This window comes from Corythoichthys intestinalis, chromosome 9 (genome assembly GCF_030265065.1).
Source record: "Corythoichthys intestinalis isolate RoL2023-P3 chromosome 9, ASM3026506v1, whole genome shotgun sequence".
Taxonomy (NCBI): domain Eukaryota; kingdom Metazoa; phylum Chordata; class Actinopteri; order Syngnathiformes; family Syngnathidae; genus Corythoichthys; species Corythoichthys intestinalis.
The window spans coordinates 38,106,322-38,126,373 of record NC_080403.1 but is presented as its reverse complement, the minus strand read 5'-3'; the positions used below and the strand labels follow the sequence as shown (position 1 = coordinate 38,126,373).

Here is a 20,052-nt window from a genome sequence, read left to right as displayed (position 1 = left end):
ACGCCTCTCCCTCATAAAGCAAGATTTTTCTGCAGCCGTTTGGCTGGTGTGATGCGAAAAATAAACGAATTAATCCGCAAAATCAGCTGAATCCTTAGTCCTCATACACAACAGTACGGCTGTTTAGTGAAGAGGACGCCTTCACCCGTACACGTCACAGCGCCCTCCTCCTCAATGCAAGACCGAAGCCGGAAGTCACTCATTTTCATGGCGCAGGATTAAAAAAACTAAATAAATATAGCGATCGCTTCCACACACATCTAAGCGGTCCATATCATTCAGGAGCATAAAATACCGCGTGTATTATGAAATAAACATGCTTTTTTGAGTCACATGCACTTTAAAGTTAGGTGTTTTTCTCACGTGTTTCAATTGAATTTCCATTTGTGTCAAGCTCATTTTTAATTGGAGTTAAGTTTTATGTTAGTTTAAATTGTAGGTCCTTATAAGATTCTGAGTTTTTGCAGTGTTCAAAATATATGTATGATACAGCAATGGGTAGAGTAGCCAAAAATTTTACTCAAGTAAGAGTAGCGTTACTTCAAAATAAGATTACTCAAGTAAAAGTAGCCATCCAAAAAAAATGTTCTCAAGTACAAGTAAAAAAGTGTTTGGTGAAAAGAATACTCAAGTAATGAGTAACATTGGGAGTAACTGCTTATATTTTTAGTTGGATTTTTTCTGAGCACAGTTATCTATATGAACTGTTGTTATAATGATAGTGTACAATAACCCATTGCATAACTGCATTAAGCCAAAGAAATACATTATAAAAAAAAAAAAATCATTGAATTCCGACGAGAAAAAAAAAAACATAAATGAACCATTAATCATCCAAAGAGCATGAGTGCCCTCTGGTGGAGAAAAGAGTTCATAATTTGAATAGTGAAGAGTTCTTTCATAATTACCATTTTGAAATTACAAGGACCATATCTCCAGTTTACCATGGTCACTCGGCGCCAAATAAAAACTGGGAGAGAGGATAAAATCCGTGCTTTTAGGTCATGGTGAGGACAGCACTCTATATCAAATAATTCCTTTTTTACGGTGCTTTAAAGTTTAAAGACACCACATGATTGAACAAGCTTTTGTCTGATTGGTATAAAGGAGTCATGTGATTATTGTTGCGACGTCTTATTGGTGAAAACGGTACAGCTACTTGGTACAACTACAGCTGCTACAGCTATAATAAATATAATATGTAGAATAAAGAGGAAAAATGTAACGATTCTTGTGTAGCCCAAAGTAGTGGATTACGAGTTGCGTTTTTTTTCTTAACAAATATACTCAAGGAAAAGTAAAAAGTATAGCTTAGGAAGACTACTCTTAGAAGTACATTTTTCTTAAAAAGTTAATCAAGTAAATGTAACGGAGGACATGTTACGCGTTACTACCCACCTCTGGTATGATAGATGCTGTATTGGAGCACATTAGGCACCAGTGCTACTTGGTGTTTTATCCATCAATGACTACTGAGCTAAACTTGACAGTTAGCTTTATTATGTTTTTATTTTACACCCTCATCACTCTTCAGCGCTGTGTTTTTACAGATTAATTAAATAAAGCCTGTATGAAAGACGCGTTAGCCATGCATGAACAGTAGTTGTAATTAATAGAAACCTAGGCCTCCGCAGAGCTAACGTTACGTTAGCAAGGTACAGTACCATTAATTTTATTTATTTTCGCTATGTTAACCTAATTTTACTTTGTCCTGAGTATCGCTCCTCCGCTCTCGGGGTAAATGGGGTGCCTTCGGTGGAGCTGCATCATTTAAGTCATGCTCTTGTGTTACACAAGCGATGTCTTATAGTGAATACATGAAACAGTGTTCGCCTTGATATCCAGCTTGAAAAGCTCCCACAATTTTGACATTTTCTGCTTTTTCTTGGTGCCTTTCTCTTCACTTTTGTCTGCTACTTCGTCGTTACCTCTATGTTCATGCATGGTTGAAATCAAATATATCCGCCGCCTCTGTCTTCTTCCTGTAAGTGACGTCAGTGCGTTGTGCGTTCTTTGTTAAAAGTAGTCCGGGCAAAACATGCTTCGAGCTGGCGAAAATAAACGATTCCTCAAGGCGGAGAAAATTTCTTGATCAATTTTTTAAATCAGGTTACTTGAAATATCCGAGTAGTCGTTTCGGCTCTAGTAATAATGTGATTACAAACTTTTATTGCATGACTGTCAATTACGTGAATTTACTTTAGCAATTAATCTTGTGCCCGTACGTTCTTAAGTGTTACTTTGCCAATTTGGAATCTTGGTCATTTCGGCTGAATACAAAGCTATTAGTCTGTTATAAAAGGCAACATTTGTTCTGCTTGTCATCATACATCACTAGCATAGACAGATAATCAAAGATATGTGCAGGACATGAATAAGAATTATAAGACCAATTAAAAAATTTGATTATTTCAGGAGCTGCACCCTGGTTGGGAAGTCTGAAAAACAATAGCATCTACCTACTGTACTGTCACATTAATATACCATAATTTTCGGACTATAAGCAGCTACTTTTTTTCCTCATTTTGAATCCCGAGGCGTATAATCCAGTGTGTCTTATTTCTTGAATTGTTTGAGTTAATAGTTAACACTTTATTTAAATGCAGCATCTTAGGACTCATAAAACGGTCATAATTATGACATGATATTGTCATGGGCATTAATGAATGCTTATGACGGATGTCATCAAGTGTCATCTGGCAAATTTTGTCACGAACTCCATTAATGTCCAGTCAGGATTTTTACATTCATTCAAAAGTGAGAATTGTACAGACCTTCATTTGCTCAAAATATTTTAAATGTGCAAAAAGCAAACTTATTTGACCTCTCACAATGGAGACCATATTGTTTAAATACAAAAAAAAGCTTAGAAAAGTAGCCATTTTGTGACATCAGTTTTACAAACAAGTATAGACTACTGGTGCATGTGATAATGAGTATTAATGATGTCACAAGGATGGAATGGCAGTCTGTGAGTACTAGTAATGATAATATGTCTGCCCCCATGTTGGGTGGCTCCTTCCTGCATATGAATATCATTACCAGTGGCGTTGCTAGGGTCTCTTTTTGTTTTGTCACAATTTTTTTTCACTACTTCCAGTTCGGATCTTATACATCCATTCAAAAGTGAGATAATTTGCCAGATGACACTTCATGACACCTGTCATAAACATTCATTAATGCTCATGACAGTGTCATTTCATAATTATGACGGTCTTATGGCAGTCCTATGATGCCGTTGTGAAATAAAGTGTTACCATTTATTATCTTTTGGTGTAAATATCCCATAATAGAGTGAGGACAGCTGCGGTTTATAGTCCAGTGCGGTTTATAATCCAAAAATTACGGTACTTCAAACCGAAAACACTCGGCTTCAAAGTTTTGCAAAATTGAAATCTCTGAGATCCATGTGGGAAAATGTGTTTCAGTTCGACAAAATGAAGGTTGAACTTTCATGATTTGTACACCTACAAGAACAGCTGAATATCAGCACTGCATGAAATGGTCAAAGGTGTCACTGTGACTGCTAACTTCTGGACGTAGTATTATCTTTTTGTTCATAAAGCGCTCATATTGATCTTCTGTATTAATTGTCATGTCCTGCCCTCGCTCTTTCTCACTGTTTTGTGTCTCTCTGCACCTCTCTGTCTGTCTCTGTGTCTCCCATGTACAGGACCAGAGGGTTGTAACCTGTTCATCTACCACCTCCCTCAGGAGTTTGGAGATGGCGAACTGATGCAGATGTTCCTGCCATTCGGTAATGTCATCTCCTCCAAAGTGTTTGTGGATCGAGCGACAAACCAAAGTAAATGCTTTGGTGGGTAAAAATTAACAGAACCAGAAGATTATTGATTATTTATTCTGATTATATTCATTTTTACTAATCACCTTCTTTACTGCAGCCCCTTGCTAACCTCCCAGATCCTCCCTTTTTCAAAGAAAATGAAAGAAGTGATTTTTTTTTTTTTTTTTTTAGTATTTATTTATATAGAATTGTGTAACAACTTGTGACTAACTTGATTACTTATGATTGAGTTGTTCAAGTCAGGCTTAGTGACAGACAGAAATGCAGCTTGTCTGCTATCATGGCTGTACCTGTGCCAGTCAAATTTTTAAATAACATGCTTTGTTTACAGAGGTGGGTACAGTAGCCAAAAATTTTACTTAAGTAAGAGTAGCGTTACTTACAAATAATTTTACTCAAGTACAAGTAAAAAAGTATTTGGAGAAAAGAATACTCAAGTAATGAGTAACATTGTGAGTAACTGCTTATATTTTTGTTGGATTTTTTTTTTTTTTTTTTTTTAAACAAAAAACAATTTCTGGGCGCAAAGTTATCTATATGAACTGTTGTTATATTGATACTGTACAATAACCTATTACTAGGGCTGTCAAACGATTACAATTTTTAATCGAGTTAATAATCACAGCTTAAAAATAATCATAATTAATCGCAATTCAAACCATCTATAAAATATGCCATATTTTTCTGTAAGTTATTGTTGGAATAGAAAGATAAGACACAAGACCGATATATGCATTCAACATACTGTACATAAGTACTGTATTTGTTTATTATAACAATAAATCAACAAGATGGCATTAGCATTAACATTCTGTTAAAGCGATCCATGGATAGAAAGACTTGTAGTTCTTAAAAGATAAATGTTAGTACAAGTTATAGAAATTTTATATTAAAACCCCTCTTAATGTTTTGGTTTTAATAAAATTTGTAAAATTTTCAATCAAAAAATAAACTAGTAGCTCGCCATTGTTGATGTCAATAATTACAGAATGCTCATTGTGTCAAAACCTATAAAATCAGTCGCACCCAAGCGCCAGCAGAGGGCGAAAAAACACCAAAAAACTCAAGTAACAAGTGGACATGACACTGTGCTGTCATTTTAGTCTGTTTAAGCGGGGCATGTGCGTTGATTGCGTCAAATATTTTCACTTGATTAATTTTAAAAAATAATTACCGCCCGTTAACGCGATAATTTTGACAGCCCTACCTATTACATAATTATATTAAGCCAAAGTGATACAAAAAATATATAAAAGAATTCCGATGAGAGGAAAGAAAAATACATAAATGAAGCATTATTCGTCCAAAGACGATGAGTGCCCTCTGGTGGAGAAAATAGTTCCTAGTTTGAATATTGACGAGTTCCTTCATAATTACTATTTTGAAATTAAAAGGATCATATCGCCGGTTTTCCGTGGTCAATCGGTGCCAAATAAATACAGAGAGTCATGCTGAGGGAAGCGCTCTATACCAAATACTTCATTTTTTACGGTGCTTTAAAGACACTACGTAATTGAACAGGCTGGCGTGAAGATAGAACGGCAAGCTTGCATCTGATTGGTATAATGGAGTCATGTGATTATTGTTGCGACGTCTCATTGGTGAAATCGGTAGAGCTATTCTTTGCATCGCTGGCTAAAAAAAGAATAAATCTAATATGTATAATAAAGAGGAAAAATGTAACGACTCTTGTGTAGCCCAAAGTAGCAGAGTAAGAGTAGCGTTTTTTCTTCACAAATCTACTGGAGTAATAGTAAAAAGTATAGCCTAGTAAAACTACTCATAGAAGTACATTTTTCTCAAAAAGTTACTCAAGTAAATGTAACGGAGTACATGTAACATGTTACCACACACCCCTGTGTGATTATGAATTAACATTGGAAAGCAACTGATTACTTAATAGAGATTTGTTAAGGTAACTCTTGAATGAACACATTAGTGCCTAATGAGCATGCATTAACCAGCATTAGGTACACATGCATAATCTAATTATTTCCTTTACAAAGCAGTGCTAAAGAGTCTGCCTAAGAGAAAAGTACTAAAATTTTTTTTTTTTTTAATTAACAGATATGTATTCATTTAACAATGTTTATTCAGTTTGTAATATTTTGGTTACCCGAGTCAGCTTCTTGAAAGGATAAAATTACAAGAGCATTATTGTCCTTTCAAATGTTTCATATGGCTCTTGGATTGGCTCCTATTAAAGCTCATTCACTGTCAACATGGAAGTCAAATATCCATGTCAAGTGGGAAAGATTGCAGTGATTGTTTAAGTGTTGCTTTAATTTGCGATTATATAGTGAAAACAACTGTGTCAATATTTTGGTTTTAAACCCCATCACTTCATATTGTGATTTTGGTTGCATGCTACTCCTATTATTGTGAACCCTGTTGTTGTTGTTTTAGTTGTTGAAATATTAGTTATATAGCTTACTTCTTAAAGCATTATGTTAGCATTATGCTGTTTATTTGTAAAATCCAAAGATTTCTGCAGCTACTAAAGTGATTCATCAGTGAATCTCATACGCACATTTTTGCAAGGATGAATCATCCAATTTCAAACTAACCTGTGCTCCTCTCGTTCCCCTTTCCCCAGGCTTCGTAAGCTTCGATAACCCAGGCAGTGCCCAAGCTGCCATCCAGTCAATGAACGGCTTCCAGATCGGCATGAAAAGACTTAAAGTACAGCTGAAGAGGCCAAAAGATGCAAACCGCCCTTACTAGCCCCGGCCCATGCCAGCCGCTGCCATCCTTGGCGGCCGGGGTAGCTGTCGCACATGGAGAAGACAGGTGAGACCCCCAGCTCGCTGGAGAAACATTTGTGAACGCAAGCGTTGATGGGTGATTAAACGCGCCACTGTATGCACAACTGACACACATCATATTGACGGATGCTCAAATGGCAAGCATGTTTATGAAAGAGCCTGATGTGGTTTCACTAACCTTTTAGAAATGCCGTAAAACACTTGCAGATGCCTAATAAAAAGCGGATCATCTGCAAATTGCTTGTAAAGAACAGTGATGCAGCATCACTGAGAGTTCAAGCAGCCGTTTTTAAATGTTAATTTCACCGTCGTCATTTGGACTGATGACTGTGTAAGCTACAGCAGTCCCCTGATAAGCCACATCTGGTAGCTGTTGGTAAATTACGTTTAAAAGCATCACAAGTACACGATATCGACAAAAGTATTGAGACACATACTTTTTCAATCTTTAGAGCTGTTCGATGATGACTTTTTAACCGATATCCCGATATTGTCCAACCCAAAAAATCCGACACTGATATAAAAGCGATACCGATATATGCGGTCATAGAATTCACCATCAGTTGACTAGACAGCTCCTACAAACATTGCGCCACGCCTTCCCGTAGGGGGCCTGGCCTGGCAGAGCGTCGTGTACCCTTCACTGCTATGAACTCAAACACAAGCTGCGTTCAAACGCCAGATTTAGGTGGCAAAGGACAAATGTTTTACTGAATACAAACAGGCAGGAGTGTCTCAAGAGTGATTTAGTCAAGGATTCAAGGTAATTATTATATAAAATAGCACCATGCATGCACTTTGTAACGTTGTGAAAAAATGAATGAGAAAAAATTGTACCTAACTGTAATAACTGTAGCATGAAATATTCACGCAAAATGAATGACAACTGCCCGTTTTTTTGCTTTTAACCAAGAATCTAGACTGTTTTACATTCATAGCTATGGAAATTCTGGGATTTACGCATTTATTTACAAGAACCTTCAATTTAATAAGCTCTTTGTTTTGTGACGGCCGCCATTTTGGATTACACAATAGCTTAACTTTAGCTTGACATATTTAAGTAAAATGAATGATAACTGCCCGGTTTTTGTTGTTGTTGTTTTTTTTGCTTTTAACCAAGAATCTAGACTGTTTTATGTTCATATCTATAGAAATTCCAGGCTGTACGCATTTATTTACAAGAATTTTCAACTTAAAAAGCTCTTTGTTTTGTGATGGCTGCCATGCACATCCATGCCATCCATTACAAAGTAGCGTAACATTACATTCAAATGATCAGGATTTTCGGACAACTGCCTGTTTTTTGGCAAAAAAAAAATCGGGTAATTTTCTGTGTCTATACAAAAAAAAAATCGCATTTTATATGTTTCGGAATTAAACCTAAAAGAGTTGTGATTTTATATAGAAAAATGCTAATTTTGCTTTTGTTGAGTGAAAGTAAGATGATTCTGCATGCTTTCCTCAATTATTAAGTTTCTAATGGGAAAATTGAATGATTTATTAGCTGTTGAAAATTTTAAAAAAAATAAAAATAAAAAAAGAACTTTAAGTCGCTATTTCAGGCAAAAACGTATATATGTAAAATATTGCTATTGATCCTGAAAATATAGGTGATTATCTCTGCACTTAGTGATTTTTGTGCATCTAGCGTAAAATTTGAGAATTTTATAGCCATTTTAAGTTTTGTTATACAAAAAAGAAATATAAAATATAAAAATAAAAAATAATTAGAATTTTTAATAGGGAACGACTTTGAATTTTTTGATGTCGCTGCTCACGGAGACTCATACATGCCTAAGGGAGGTGCCTGTTTTGGTTTTCGGTCGCTAGCGGCTTTGGTTTTGAAAATATTTGAATTTTAAGTTTTTGAAAATAGGGCACCTACGGATCATCCTGGAGCCCCGTCCCGTCAACTGATAGTGAAGTCTATGATGCGGTCGTGGACTTAACATATTATTGCTAATAGTATTATGATGCCCCACTTGATCCTTCAATAATGATGAATGTAACACTTCAAGGTTTTCCAAATAAACATTCTGTGAAAAATAAGAACAACTTCAACTGAAGTTATGGAAAAAGTGTCAGCTTGCAAGCGATGAATTAATGTAACCACATTTTACCACAAATGCAAACAAAATGAAATATACACATCTCCAATATACTACACAACGCTCATGAATATAAAACAAAGGAAAAATATAACTTACAAGCGATGCATGTATAAGGCACAAACAACGTGATGAGATAGCAAGAACTGCTATGGTAAACTCGCTGCAGACGTTAGCTCGTCAATATAGATCTTTCTATTCGCAATGAGCTCGCATCAACATATGATGCCATCAGCAGAAAGTGCTGGAACTTTTCAAAACCAAGCGCCAGCAGGGGGCATCAGAACATCAGAAACACAGGCCGGCAATAAGTGGACTTGACAACACTTGCTATATGCATAGTGGTCCAAAACTGATAATGAAAAACTGATGTCGACATTATCCGATATCATTTTAAAATGCTTTTATCGGCCGATATTATTGGCTACCTGATAATATCGGACAACTCTACTTTAGAGTAAACATTACTGGTAATGTGCATGCAAAATAGGGAACTATATCACCTATGTTACATCAAATCTCACAGATGTGCAAAACTACAAATACTCTCCTTGTTCTTTTTAATCAAGCTTGATGCTTAACCATACACCTGCTGTGCGTATAAAACAAAACGGTATCCTTATGTAATGAAACAATGCTTTATGACACTTGGTTCAACAACATTTCAGAGAGTGACCCAGCGTGTTCCACTGTAGGTAACAGATAGTAGGTAAATGTGTCAGCATGTTTTAGAGAGAAGAAATTGCCTCCAATGGAAAAGGCATTTATTACTCCGAAGGCGAGTAATTGTGCCGTTCCTCTTTGTCTCCTCCCTTCATCTGCATGATGGAGAGTTCAGACTGTGCCGTTCATTCACTGCTGATGACTTAATTCAAGGGCAACTTATCACCCACTCACAAACTAACTGATCCATATAAAGACCGTGTCCTGAGGCAAGGAAAAAAAATATGGCAAATTCATATGAATGTGCCACCGTTCCTTGCCATAGAAAAAAATTATTCCATATGAACTGTCAGCTAAAATAGTAAATTAGTGTATATTACACATTAATCTTTGCTTGTCATTCTGAATTTTACTATAAGTGTGTGCAATTGATCAAAAGCACAGTTTTTGAGACAAAAGAAAATGAGTGAATACAAGTTGTTTGGTATAATTTGCTTTTTAAAATTATATTCTGTAAAACATGATGAAATGTTAATAGGATGTTTCTTGGTGTAAGGCTCAGCTGCTTGAAAGGGAACATCGGACTTAATGACTTGTAGGCTCTAATAAGCCACAATTGTTCTCTTTTACTAAAATATTATTAGAAACACAAAAAATATTGCCATTGATTTAAAAATCTAATATTTAGTACATGTTTTGACCTACGGAGGGCACAATGTTTTAAGCGCGCAATGGACACTTGGGGTAACGTAGATTGTCACTGTCACTTGACGAATACTACCATGTTACAGCAATTCCTTCTACGCAGCACGACGTCCAACACTTGCGCTCATCGGTTAAAAGCGGCGAGTACTTACTATTTGTGTTTTTATTGAGTCTTTCATTACGTTTTCCATAGACTCCACATTATATTGACGGGACACGGAGCGCAGGGCCGATTAATAGGGGGCCTATCTCCGTCAAATCTGACGGAGTGGAAACACAAAGAGCTTTTTACGTTGAAAATTCTGGTGAATAAATGCTTAAGTCCCTGAATTCTTTATTGATACGGAAGTAAAACAGTCTCGATTCTTCGTTAAAAGCAAAAAAACCAGGCAGTTAGCATTTATTTTACGTAAATATGTCGAATCTGCTGCTAGTCTTTAAGCCACTGTGGCGCCGCTTAATTACCACAAAGAGCTTTTTCCGTTGAAAATTCTTGTGAATAAATGCTTAAATCCCTGAATTCTTTATAGATATGGATGTAAAACAGTCTCGTTTCTTGGTTAAAAGCAAAAAAACAGGCAGTTAACATTTATTTTATGTAAATATGTCGAATATGCTGCTACTCTTTAAGCTACTGTGGCGCCGCTTTATCACCACAAAGAGCTTTTTTACGTTGAAAATTCTTTCGAATGAATGCTTAAATCCCTGAATTCTTTACAGATATGGATGTAAAACAGTCATGTTTCTTGGTTAAAAGCAAAAAACCAGCCAGTTAGCATTTTTTTTTTTTTTTTAATTTAAATATGTCAAATGTGCTGCTAGTCTTTAAGCTACAGTGGCGCCGCCTTATCACCACAAAGAGCTTTTTACATTGAAAAATCTTGTGAATAAATACTTAAATCCCTGAATTCTTTATAGATATGGACGTAAAACAGTCTCGTTTCTTGGTTAAAAGCAAAAAAAAAAACAAAAAAAAAAACGGGCAGTTAGCATTTATTTTACCTAAATATTGTGAATTATGACGCCAATAACGTAGCGGTTATTTTCTCCCATTGATTTTTTTCATGTTTCAAAATGCATGTATGGTACAAAAAATATAATAATTACCTTGAATCCTCGAGCAAATCACTACTGAAACAATCCTTCCTGTTTGTATGCGGTACAGCTTTTGTACTTTTTCAACCTAAATCCGGTGTTGCATTGGTTTTAAGAATTACTGCGAGAGACTGTAAAGCATTATTTAGCCTTAACTGAAGCTGAGTGTGTGCAGGCCCCCAATTGTAGGTCTGGTGCAGGGTCTGGCGGAAATGTCATGTCAATATATAATGAAGTCTATGCCTTTTTATTGCCTCAAAATACTTTTTGCATGTGTTTCCCTCACATACTTTTAAGCATTGTCCTGTGGTAGCTTTAAAGCAGATTGTTGATCTGTTTACCCACATTACTCACATAGCATACTTAAACCACCCTTATTTGATATTACTACAGTTAAGTATTTTTTTAAGATATCTTTAGTATGATCTGTCTGTGTGCATCTAAACAAAACAAGCTGAAAGCGCACAATAGTACTTTTGGTGTCAAATTCGCCTCTTGTAGGACGTTTCGCCGGTGGAGCACATTTTGGCAGAACACAATTTTTTTCCCCCTACTCTCGTCTCGTCTCATCCCGTCTTTCCTGTTCATTTTGCTTTTGCTGCTCGTTTTGTGAAATATCCACAGTGCTGTCATGCTCATTAATGTTCCTCTCGGGTTCAAATTGAAATGGTTGAACAGATGACATGTTTATATCGCTACAGTCATATTCTGGAAGTCCGGAAGTGTAACCATGTGACGTCACTGACCCGCGACGTCAACCACAATGGCGACCTACAAGTTAAACTAATTTTACAAATTGAGAAAAACAAAAACATCAAGAGGGGTTTCAATATCAAATTATTTTAACTTATAATAACGTTCATCTTTTAAGTCTTTCTATCTGTGGATCCCTTGAAGGTTGTGCTGTGCCCTGACATGTGGACGTATGCATTCTTTTCTTGAAAATTATCAATACTGTATCACATAGTACTAAGATAAGAACCAAGATTAACTCATTTGCCTTCAAAAACATAAATACATTCTATTTTTAATTGTTTCAGTGTCCCAAAAACATAATTATGTGTCTTTTACGTTTTTTTTTTTTTTTTTTTTTTTTTTGGCAAGAGGCATCTCTAGGTTCCGTTGCACATAAACTGCAATGCACAATGCTTAAAACTCATTTTAAAGCAATAAAACTGGCCACTGGAGGGCAGTAGCGCATTTTGTAAGAACTAATCTCAGGCCAAGAAGGATCTTGTGGAGACGCGTGAGAATTTGAGAGAAATGTGGAGAACGATCGGGGGAAAAAAGGCAAACGACACTGGAGGAGTGTTTTGAAAAGAAAAAGAAACCATCGTCAAAGAAGGATTTTTTAAAAATCCATCTTGATGAGACAGATGGTGACGGCCACAACAGCGTCAGGTTACACCCGCGTTCTGCGGAGCTCACATTGCGTTACTCCTAAACCCGAGGTTGAAACCAACGATGAAGATGATGAAAAAAGTGAGACTGATCTTGATCCGGACCCATCAGATTACTGGGAGCCACCTCATTCAACCGGGAACAGCCGAGAGCCTTCCCTGTTGTTATGTGCGCAAATAGTTCAACAGTTCAATAGTTTAGTTATGTGTAAATAAATTGTTACTTTGCGATCAAAAGCTCTATTTGTCTTGTTGTTTATGTTATTTTGTAGAACGAAAACATTATTCAGATGTATGGGGTGTCACAAAAGCGAAAAATAGCTGCGTTAAAGTCAAAGTTATGTTTGAAATGTACGCTTTTACAAAAAGCTCAATTTCTGTTTTTTCATCAGAAATTGGAAAATTGCTCAAACTAAGCTATTTTCTAATGCTGATTTTTAAAGAAAGATATGAACTAACTTTTTTTCTGCTGAAAGAAGAGAGTCTAATCTTTCTTTTGGTGGGTTCCATGTTTATATAGCAATAGAACAGAATTTTCTGTAGGCCTTGCAAAATCAGTCAAAATCCAGTAAAACAGCCGGGAGCGAAGGGCCTTGCTCCGGTGAAAATGGCTGGGAGTGAATGAGTTAAGCTATTTTTTTTTTAATGCAAATTATTGACAAGGGTATTCACCAAGTCTTATTTTGTTAAGTACAGTGGATAAAAGTTGAATTCAACTATATTGACGCGATATAACTGACTTTTTTTCCCTATTGTGTTTTCCAGGTTTTGTAGAGCTGAATTATATGTTGACTATTTGCGACCCACTGTCGAATGCAAACTCAGCATCTGGAACACTGGGGCTGCTTCAGAAGAAGAGGACATCGAGGCAGAGAGAAAGCTCCTGTATGTCAGTTTTGGAAAATTCCTTTTGGATGTACTAAAAACTTTGGAACTCAGTGAGAATTTGTACCACCTCGGTTTGCCCTTGGACCTCGTCTTCAGCACATACAGAATACACACACATCCTTCCACTCAGAACCCTGCTTGAATGACAGCTACCTTTTTGGACCACAATAACTTTTACTTGAACAATGCTGGGGGGAAAGTAAAAGACAAAACAAAAACAAACAACAACAAAAAAACTGATCAACCCCAATAAACTCTTAAAGAGAACAAAGGCTGTCAAAAGTCCAACAAGAACAAAACAAACTTTTTAGGAACTGAAAAGAGGATTGCTGAAGGAGGTGTTTTTTGTCCAGTTTGTGTTTGGGCCAATTGACGTGATACGCAAAGGAACAAATTCCAGAAGAGAGACCGTAAGTAGGGATTGTGAAATTTTCAGGACAAAAATTGGCTTGGATTTGGGATGACTGTCTTTAGCTTTGGAGTGCCTGTCCATTTCCAGGGGATACCATTGCCAAGGAGAACCATAGCAACGGTCTCCAGGGAGTCCTACCTGTCATTCCTTAGTTGTTTTAGGGACCAAAAGACCAAACATTTTTATTGCTGAGGACTTGTAGCTCTAATATACTTGGACCACTGCATCTCTTTCAGTCAGTGTCAACTGGCTCAAGAGTTGTACTAAAAAATAAGTGTACGACTAATATATATACATACACACAAAAACAAACAACACCTGTGTATATATACATATTTATTGCCGTTAGCTTTTGGAATACAGGCAAAACTATTTCAGACGACCAAAATGAGGTCTTTCACTTTGTTAGTTTACAATCACTCAAAATGTTTTTTTTTCTAATCATTTTGTCTTGGGAGGGATGGAGAGTGCATGGGAGGGGCTGCTCCGCATCACAGCCTTATCTTTTTTAACTTAACATCCTAACCTCATAGATAGAGTAACATCAGAAAACCTTTGAGCTATATGAACTTTATATTTGCAGTACATAAATGTGTATAACAAGCATTGAAGAAAATGTATTCATATATACACCATATATGGATTAACAGATATTAATCACGAGCAAATACATATGTACTTATATGCACATATTTGATATATGTGTGTGTGTATATAGATCAGCTTCTGACTATGTTGAGCTGTAATTGTTATTTACAGTATTTTAACGTGGGGTAAGATTTTAGCTGGAGCTTGAAACATTGCTCTGCTTGGGATGAATCGCAAATCTGGCAGCTGCCAAAAACTGCAGGCATTCCTTTTTCTGATTACCTATATGCCGACATCCAGTATACAGCACTGCTAATGGATACATACAGTATGTGGGACTGCACATAATGGTGTAAATAGTTTCTGAAAATGCAAAAAAAAAGCCACATCTCAGTAGCAGGCTTCAAGAAAAATCAGGCAGAAGTATTCAAGAGGAAAAGGACAATTATCTTCGACTCTATTCCAAACATATCTTATGCTTTGCACGCGCGAGCACAACGCCCCACACAAAACTTCTTTTTGAAACTTCAACCAAAATGAATATGTCTTGCAAACCTTGCTCTCTCCTGCATTCAGTATTTAAAAAAAGTGCATGTAGCGTATGGGCTTGTCACCATGTCAGGGTGTGCCTTGTCACCTGCGGAATCTGCCATCAAAACACTGTGCTCTCCCCAAAATGAAAAGAATAAATATCACACACATTTCTGCAAGCAGCCAGCGCAATATTATGATGTCAAAACTCCAGCCAGTTCCATATCAGTTGTCAACTGTGTAGAGAGGTTCAGTGCATGTCCACAGTTGATGTCTTTGAGCTTTTAAAATGTATGTATACGCACACTTCACGCTTCAGATAAAAAGTGTGCATTATCAAACTTTCCAGCCCAGATACTATCAAAGCTGCTGCCAAGGCACCTGTGACGAAGTCAAAAATGGGCTTAATGCGAGTTTATAAGTGTAGACAATAAATGGCTTTCAGTAGTTAAGCAGGAACAATGCTCGGCATGAAGCATATCCTTTAGTGCAGAGGTCCCTTACAGATCAATACACATCCATTGTGCTATTACAATTAAAAAGGTACAAACTGTTAAAGGGAACCACGGAGTTACAGACATGTAGGCTCTAATAAGCCACAATTGTTCTCCGTTACTAAAATATGTCATTCAAAACACATAAAATATTGCCACTGATTCAAAACTATCATTTTTAGTCCAGGTTTTGACCTACAGATGGCGCCATGTTTTATGCGCGCAATGGACGCTCGGAGTGATGACGTAGTTTGTCACTGTCACTAGACGAACACTACCGGTGTTCTGCAATTGATTCATACACGGTGAGACGTCCAAGACATGCGCACATCGGTTAAAAGCGGCAAGTACTTACTATCTGTGTTTTTAATGAGTCTTTTATTACCTTTTCATTGCCTCAAGATACTTTTTGCATGTGTTTCCCTCTCATAATTTTAAGCATTGTGTTTTTTTGGGGGAGCTTTAAAGCAGATTGTTGATCTGTTGACCACATTAGTTACGTGGTATATTTAAACCACCTTTATTTGATAATACTACGTTTAAGTAGCCTGGTACACCAGACTCCCCGCTGTTCCAGCTATTGAGTCTGGCCACCATTCAGCGGATAAAATTCCAAGGCGGAGCAAGCTACAGCAAACAGACAGCGGAGTGCACTAATCAGCGACGGGCGGACATGACGTTAGTAAAGCGACGAGGGACTTGCACGCCGAAGTAAACATACGAAGAGAGCTGAGTATATTCAACATGGCTAGCGCGAGACAGATTATTGTCAATGACTTGTGTCGATGTGTTTTTGGTAATCTATAACTGATTTTACCGTGGATTGAAACATATTCTCAGCTCTCGTGTTCGCCATCTGTGTTGTTGTGGAGACGACTTCCGACGCGGAAGAGTGACGTTGCTCGTTAAGAACACGTCACGCAAATAAACGAATCTGATTGGACGGTTGATTTTGTTCTTGCTCGAGAGCCGTTAATGGGCTGGGTCCCAGACTATTCTTACAGTGTTTGAAAAATACAGGGAGAACAGTCTGGCCATGCCAGGCAAACGTTTAAGTATTTTCTTTAGGCATTATTAGCATGTTCTGGCTGTATGCATCGAAACAAAATAAGCTCAAAGTCCAAGGTAGTACTTTGGGCGTCAAATTCGCCCCTTGTAGACGTTTCGTTGGTGTAGCACATTTTGGCAGAACACCGTTTTTTTTCCCCCCACACTCTCCTCACGTCTCATCCCGTCTTTCCTGTTCGTTTTGCTTTTGCTGCTCGTTTTGTGATATATCCATAGTGCTGTCATGCTCATTCATGTTCCTATCTTGTTCAAATTAACAGGGCTGAACAGATGACATGTTTATGTCGCTAGAGTCATACTCTGGAAACCCGGCAGCGTGACCCAGTGACGTCACCGCTAAAGGAATGCGAAATTTCCGAGTAAACATCATGCTCAACTCTTGCAGCTAGATAAAAAACTAATAATACCTGACTGCTGCAGACAGCCGCTACAAACTACGCTCACATAATGCTACGTTAGATATCACATGTATATAGAACTAGATGTGACATGACAGGCTCGGTGGCATTAGCACATGTAGAGAAAACTAGTTGCAGAATGTCAGAATCGCCGGCGTTGGTAAACAGCCGCCATCTTAAAGCAGTAGACTTCGCTGGAAGGCTGTTTTTTTTTTTTTTTTTTTTTTTTTACTTATTTACTAATTAAATACTCCTAATTCGGCAAAATCTTGACTTGTATCTATCTTTAAATGATGAAACAGTTTTAAAAGTTTCCCATGTTGAAAGTAGATAGAAGGGAAATTATGGAATAACGGGAGCAATTTTAACAACTTTAATGGTTGATTCACAACATTAAATAATTGAATGTAGTTTTAAACTGCTGATACAGAATGGGGACTTGAGTATTTTATTTACGGGTTTAACTGTTAACTTGATACTGAAATAGTAGTTTATTTAAGCCTGAGAGGATTTTTGAATAATTTTTGTAACTAATGTACGAAACATTAAAAGCAGCTAATAGCTGGGGGGAGGGTGCATCAATAATGGATTTATAATCGAATCGTAGCTTCTGTATCGTAATCGAATCATTAGGTGCCCCAAGATTCCCACCTCTAGTCACTGCCCTGCGACGTCAACAACGACCTACTAGTTCAACTAATTTTAAAAATTGTATAAAAAAGAAAACATCAAGAGGGGTTTTAATATCAAATTATTTTAACTCATAATAACGTTTATCTTTTAAGAACTTCAAGTCTTTCCATCCGTGGTTCCCTTTAATCACCAATCAATGAAACTAGTGAGATTGTAGTAATGACAACTTATAGTTGGAACTTTTTTAATGGGGACAGTCAGGGGGAGAAAAGCGGTGACAATTCTAAGGGCCCTTGACTGTCAGAATAGTATTTTCACTCTGTGCCATATTTGCTTTAAAGGTGCCCCTTTTGGCTTTTTTTCTTAAAAAAAACTCTGGTATGAGAAACCTTTCTAAAATTATTCTTCAAAAAGCTGTATATTTGAAAATGTACCCACACTAATAGCCCTTTCGTTTATTTGAAAAAAAAAAGTTTCTGGTTATTCTTATTTTACTCTGGAAGCAGTTCATATATTAACTAATTGGGTGTTATTGACGGCGATAGAAATCCAATCCATTTGAACAGGGAGAACCCAGCTAAAGGCAGTGAGCGGAAAAATATTTTGACTTCCGAGGATGCCTGTGCACGGTGCACGCATAATATCGTCCCGAGCATGGCAAACATTGCTAACACCATTGTGACCAGCACTAACAGCTTAAAATCAACTGAATGTGTGGTGAACCTGCTTTGACTGCAATGCAAAAAAAAAGATATGGTCTCGACTTGGATTTGTTTGAGTTACAGGTGATTTATCTTCATTCGCCCACAACTGTAAGCTACAAGTTTACATAAGGAAAAAAAAGTCCACTGAATTTAAATGCCGTCAGAAAGAGAAGTCTGAATATAAATATATATATATAGATATGTAAACATGAACTGATGAATATACTGTAAATGTTTTCTTTTTTTGCTCTGTTCTCCTCTGTACATAGGTTTGCATATTTTATAGGACTTTTACTTCTATCTACAAGGACTGGATAAAGTACTTTAAATACTCAAAAAAATATATATATGAATGAAAACATGATAATGCTCATTAAAACCAGGTACACAAAAAAGTTGCTAGGATACAGTGCGAAATGTAGGACCTGACCAAGGCATTTATCCAGAAAACAGTCAGGGAGAGCATTGACCTCAGTTAGAGCTTAGACACGCGTTGACCTATTTTATAACAGAAATACTTTGATAGGTTCTATTCATTTCTGTATTTATTTAGAAGTCATGTCTGAGATGATATGCATGCTTTCATGGCATTATTTTTCTATGAGTTGGTACGTGACCAAATAGTTTTTATATGACATGCATGGGCCACTGTTGTGGTCCGCAGATGATCATTGTTCCTGTCTTAAGGATCATGCCTTCAGCACTTCTTAGATGGAGAAAACAGCTCCTATTGACCAAGTGATGTCAAAGACAGATTTTAATATTTGCTTATCTGTATTTATTTGTCAATGTATATTTATTTATTTATGTATTTATTTATGCCGTTTGACTCAAGATCTGAGCTCTATTATTGCCACCGAGGGGTCTTGCTTAAAAGTGCCACTTTGTATCACCATCACATTACCTCTTCACATGTTGGAAATCTCAAAAACAATTCTGACAATTCAATTTCCTCTTTCTGATAAACATTTGAAAGCAGTCAGCAACTGTTTCTAAGCCTTTGTACATTTCTGTTCATAACTTGTTCAAGCTAGTTGGTTTAAGGGGAACTACGATGATTTAGACTACTTATGCAGTATATTGTAAATAATAGGACAGTATCATGCATATCAAACCTGGTTTTCCAGCGTACCCAAATTTAAAAAAAAAAAAAAAAAAAACTAAAATACAATAGAATCACACATATACTTATGATACTTTCCTTTTGAAAATGTGTACTGAAAAAGTTTTTTCTCACCATTTCTTTCCCCCTATTATTATTATTATTATTAAATATATAGGGGTCATGTTTAGTGCTCCCTCATTAACTAAAAGTACAATCAGACATTTGCCTCGGGGTAGCAGTGAGCTAAATTCATAGAAGATACATTAATAAAAAATAGGAGGGTGGGTGTTATCGAATCTAATAACATTTTAGTTATAAAACTTCTAAAGACTTCCCTCCTTCATTTTTACACATTTTGCTTTGTACTGTCTGGCTGAGCTCTGATCTTGTTCAACCAATGTGTTAAACCAAGAGCAAAAGTTGCTGAAAACTGCACTATTTCATCAAAACAAAACTGACTTTCATTTTATGTGCTGTGATTTTTTTTTCTTCTAAACTCTACAGTGACTGGAAAGACATCATGTGGTTTAAAAGTTACTACTATGGCGATGTATTTCCCAATTTCAGCACACATAGAGCGTGGGGGAACGAATGTTGCTTAACTAAGCTTTGCCAGGTTCCTGAAGAACTAAGCTTCTGATAGGCCAATGCGCTTTAGGCTACCGCCCCTGACTCTCAAAGACTGCACCA

At 36.7% G+C, this 20,052-nt stretch overlaps 1 protein-coding gene across 4 annotated transcripts in view; it reads left to right on the top strand.

Annotated features, from left to right (window-relative positions):
* The window catches only part of celf4 (CUGBP, Elav-like family member 4), a 227,122-nt gene extending 207,689 nt beyond the window's left edge, over positions 1-19,433 (top strand). For 3 of the 4 annotated variants that reach the window (XM_057845934.1, XM_057845933.1, XM_057845931.1), the window contains exons 12-14: positions 3,674-3,817; positions 6,402-6,595; positions 13,307-19,433. In XM_057845934.1, coding sequence (XP_057701917.1) covers positions 3,674-3,817; positions 6,402-6,529 — 272 coding nt within the window. In that variant the 3' untranslated portion in view covers positions 6,530-6,595; positions 13,307-19,433. The remainder of the gene's footprint in view (positions 1-3,673; positions 3,818-6,401; positions 6,596-13,306) is intronic. The other variant, XM_057845935.1, reaches the window with a different exon arrangement.
* Positions 19,434-20,052: the final 619 nt, after the last annotated feature.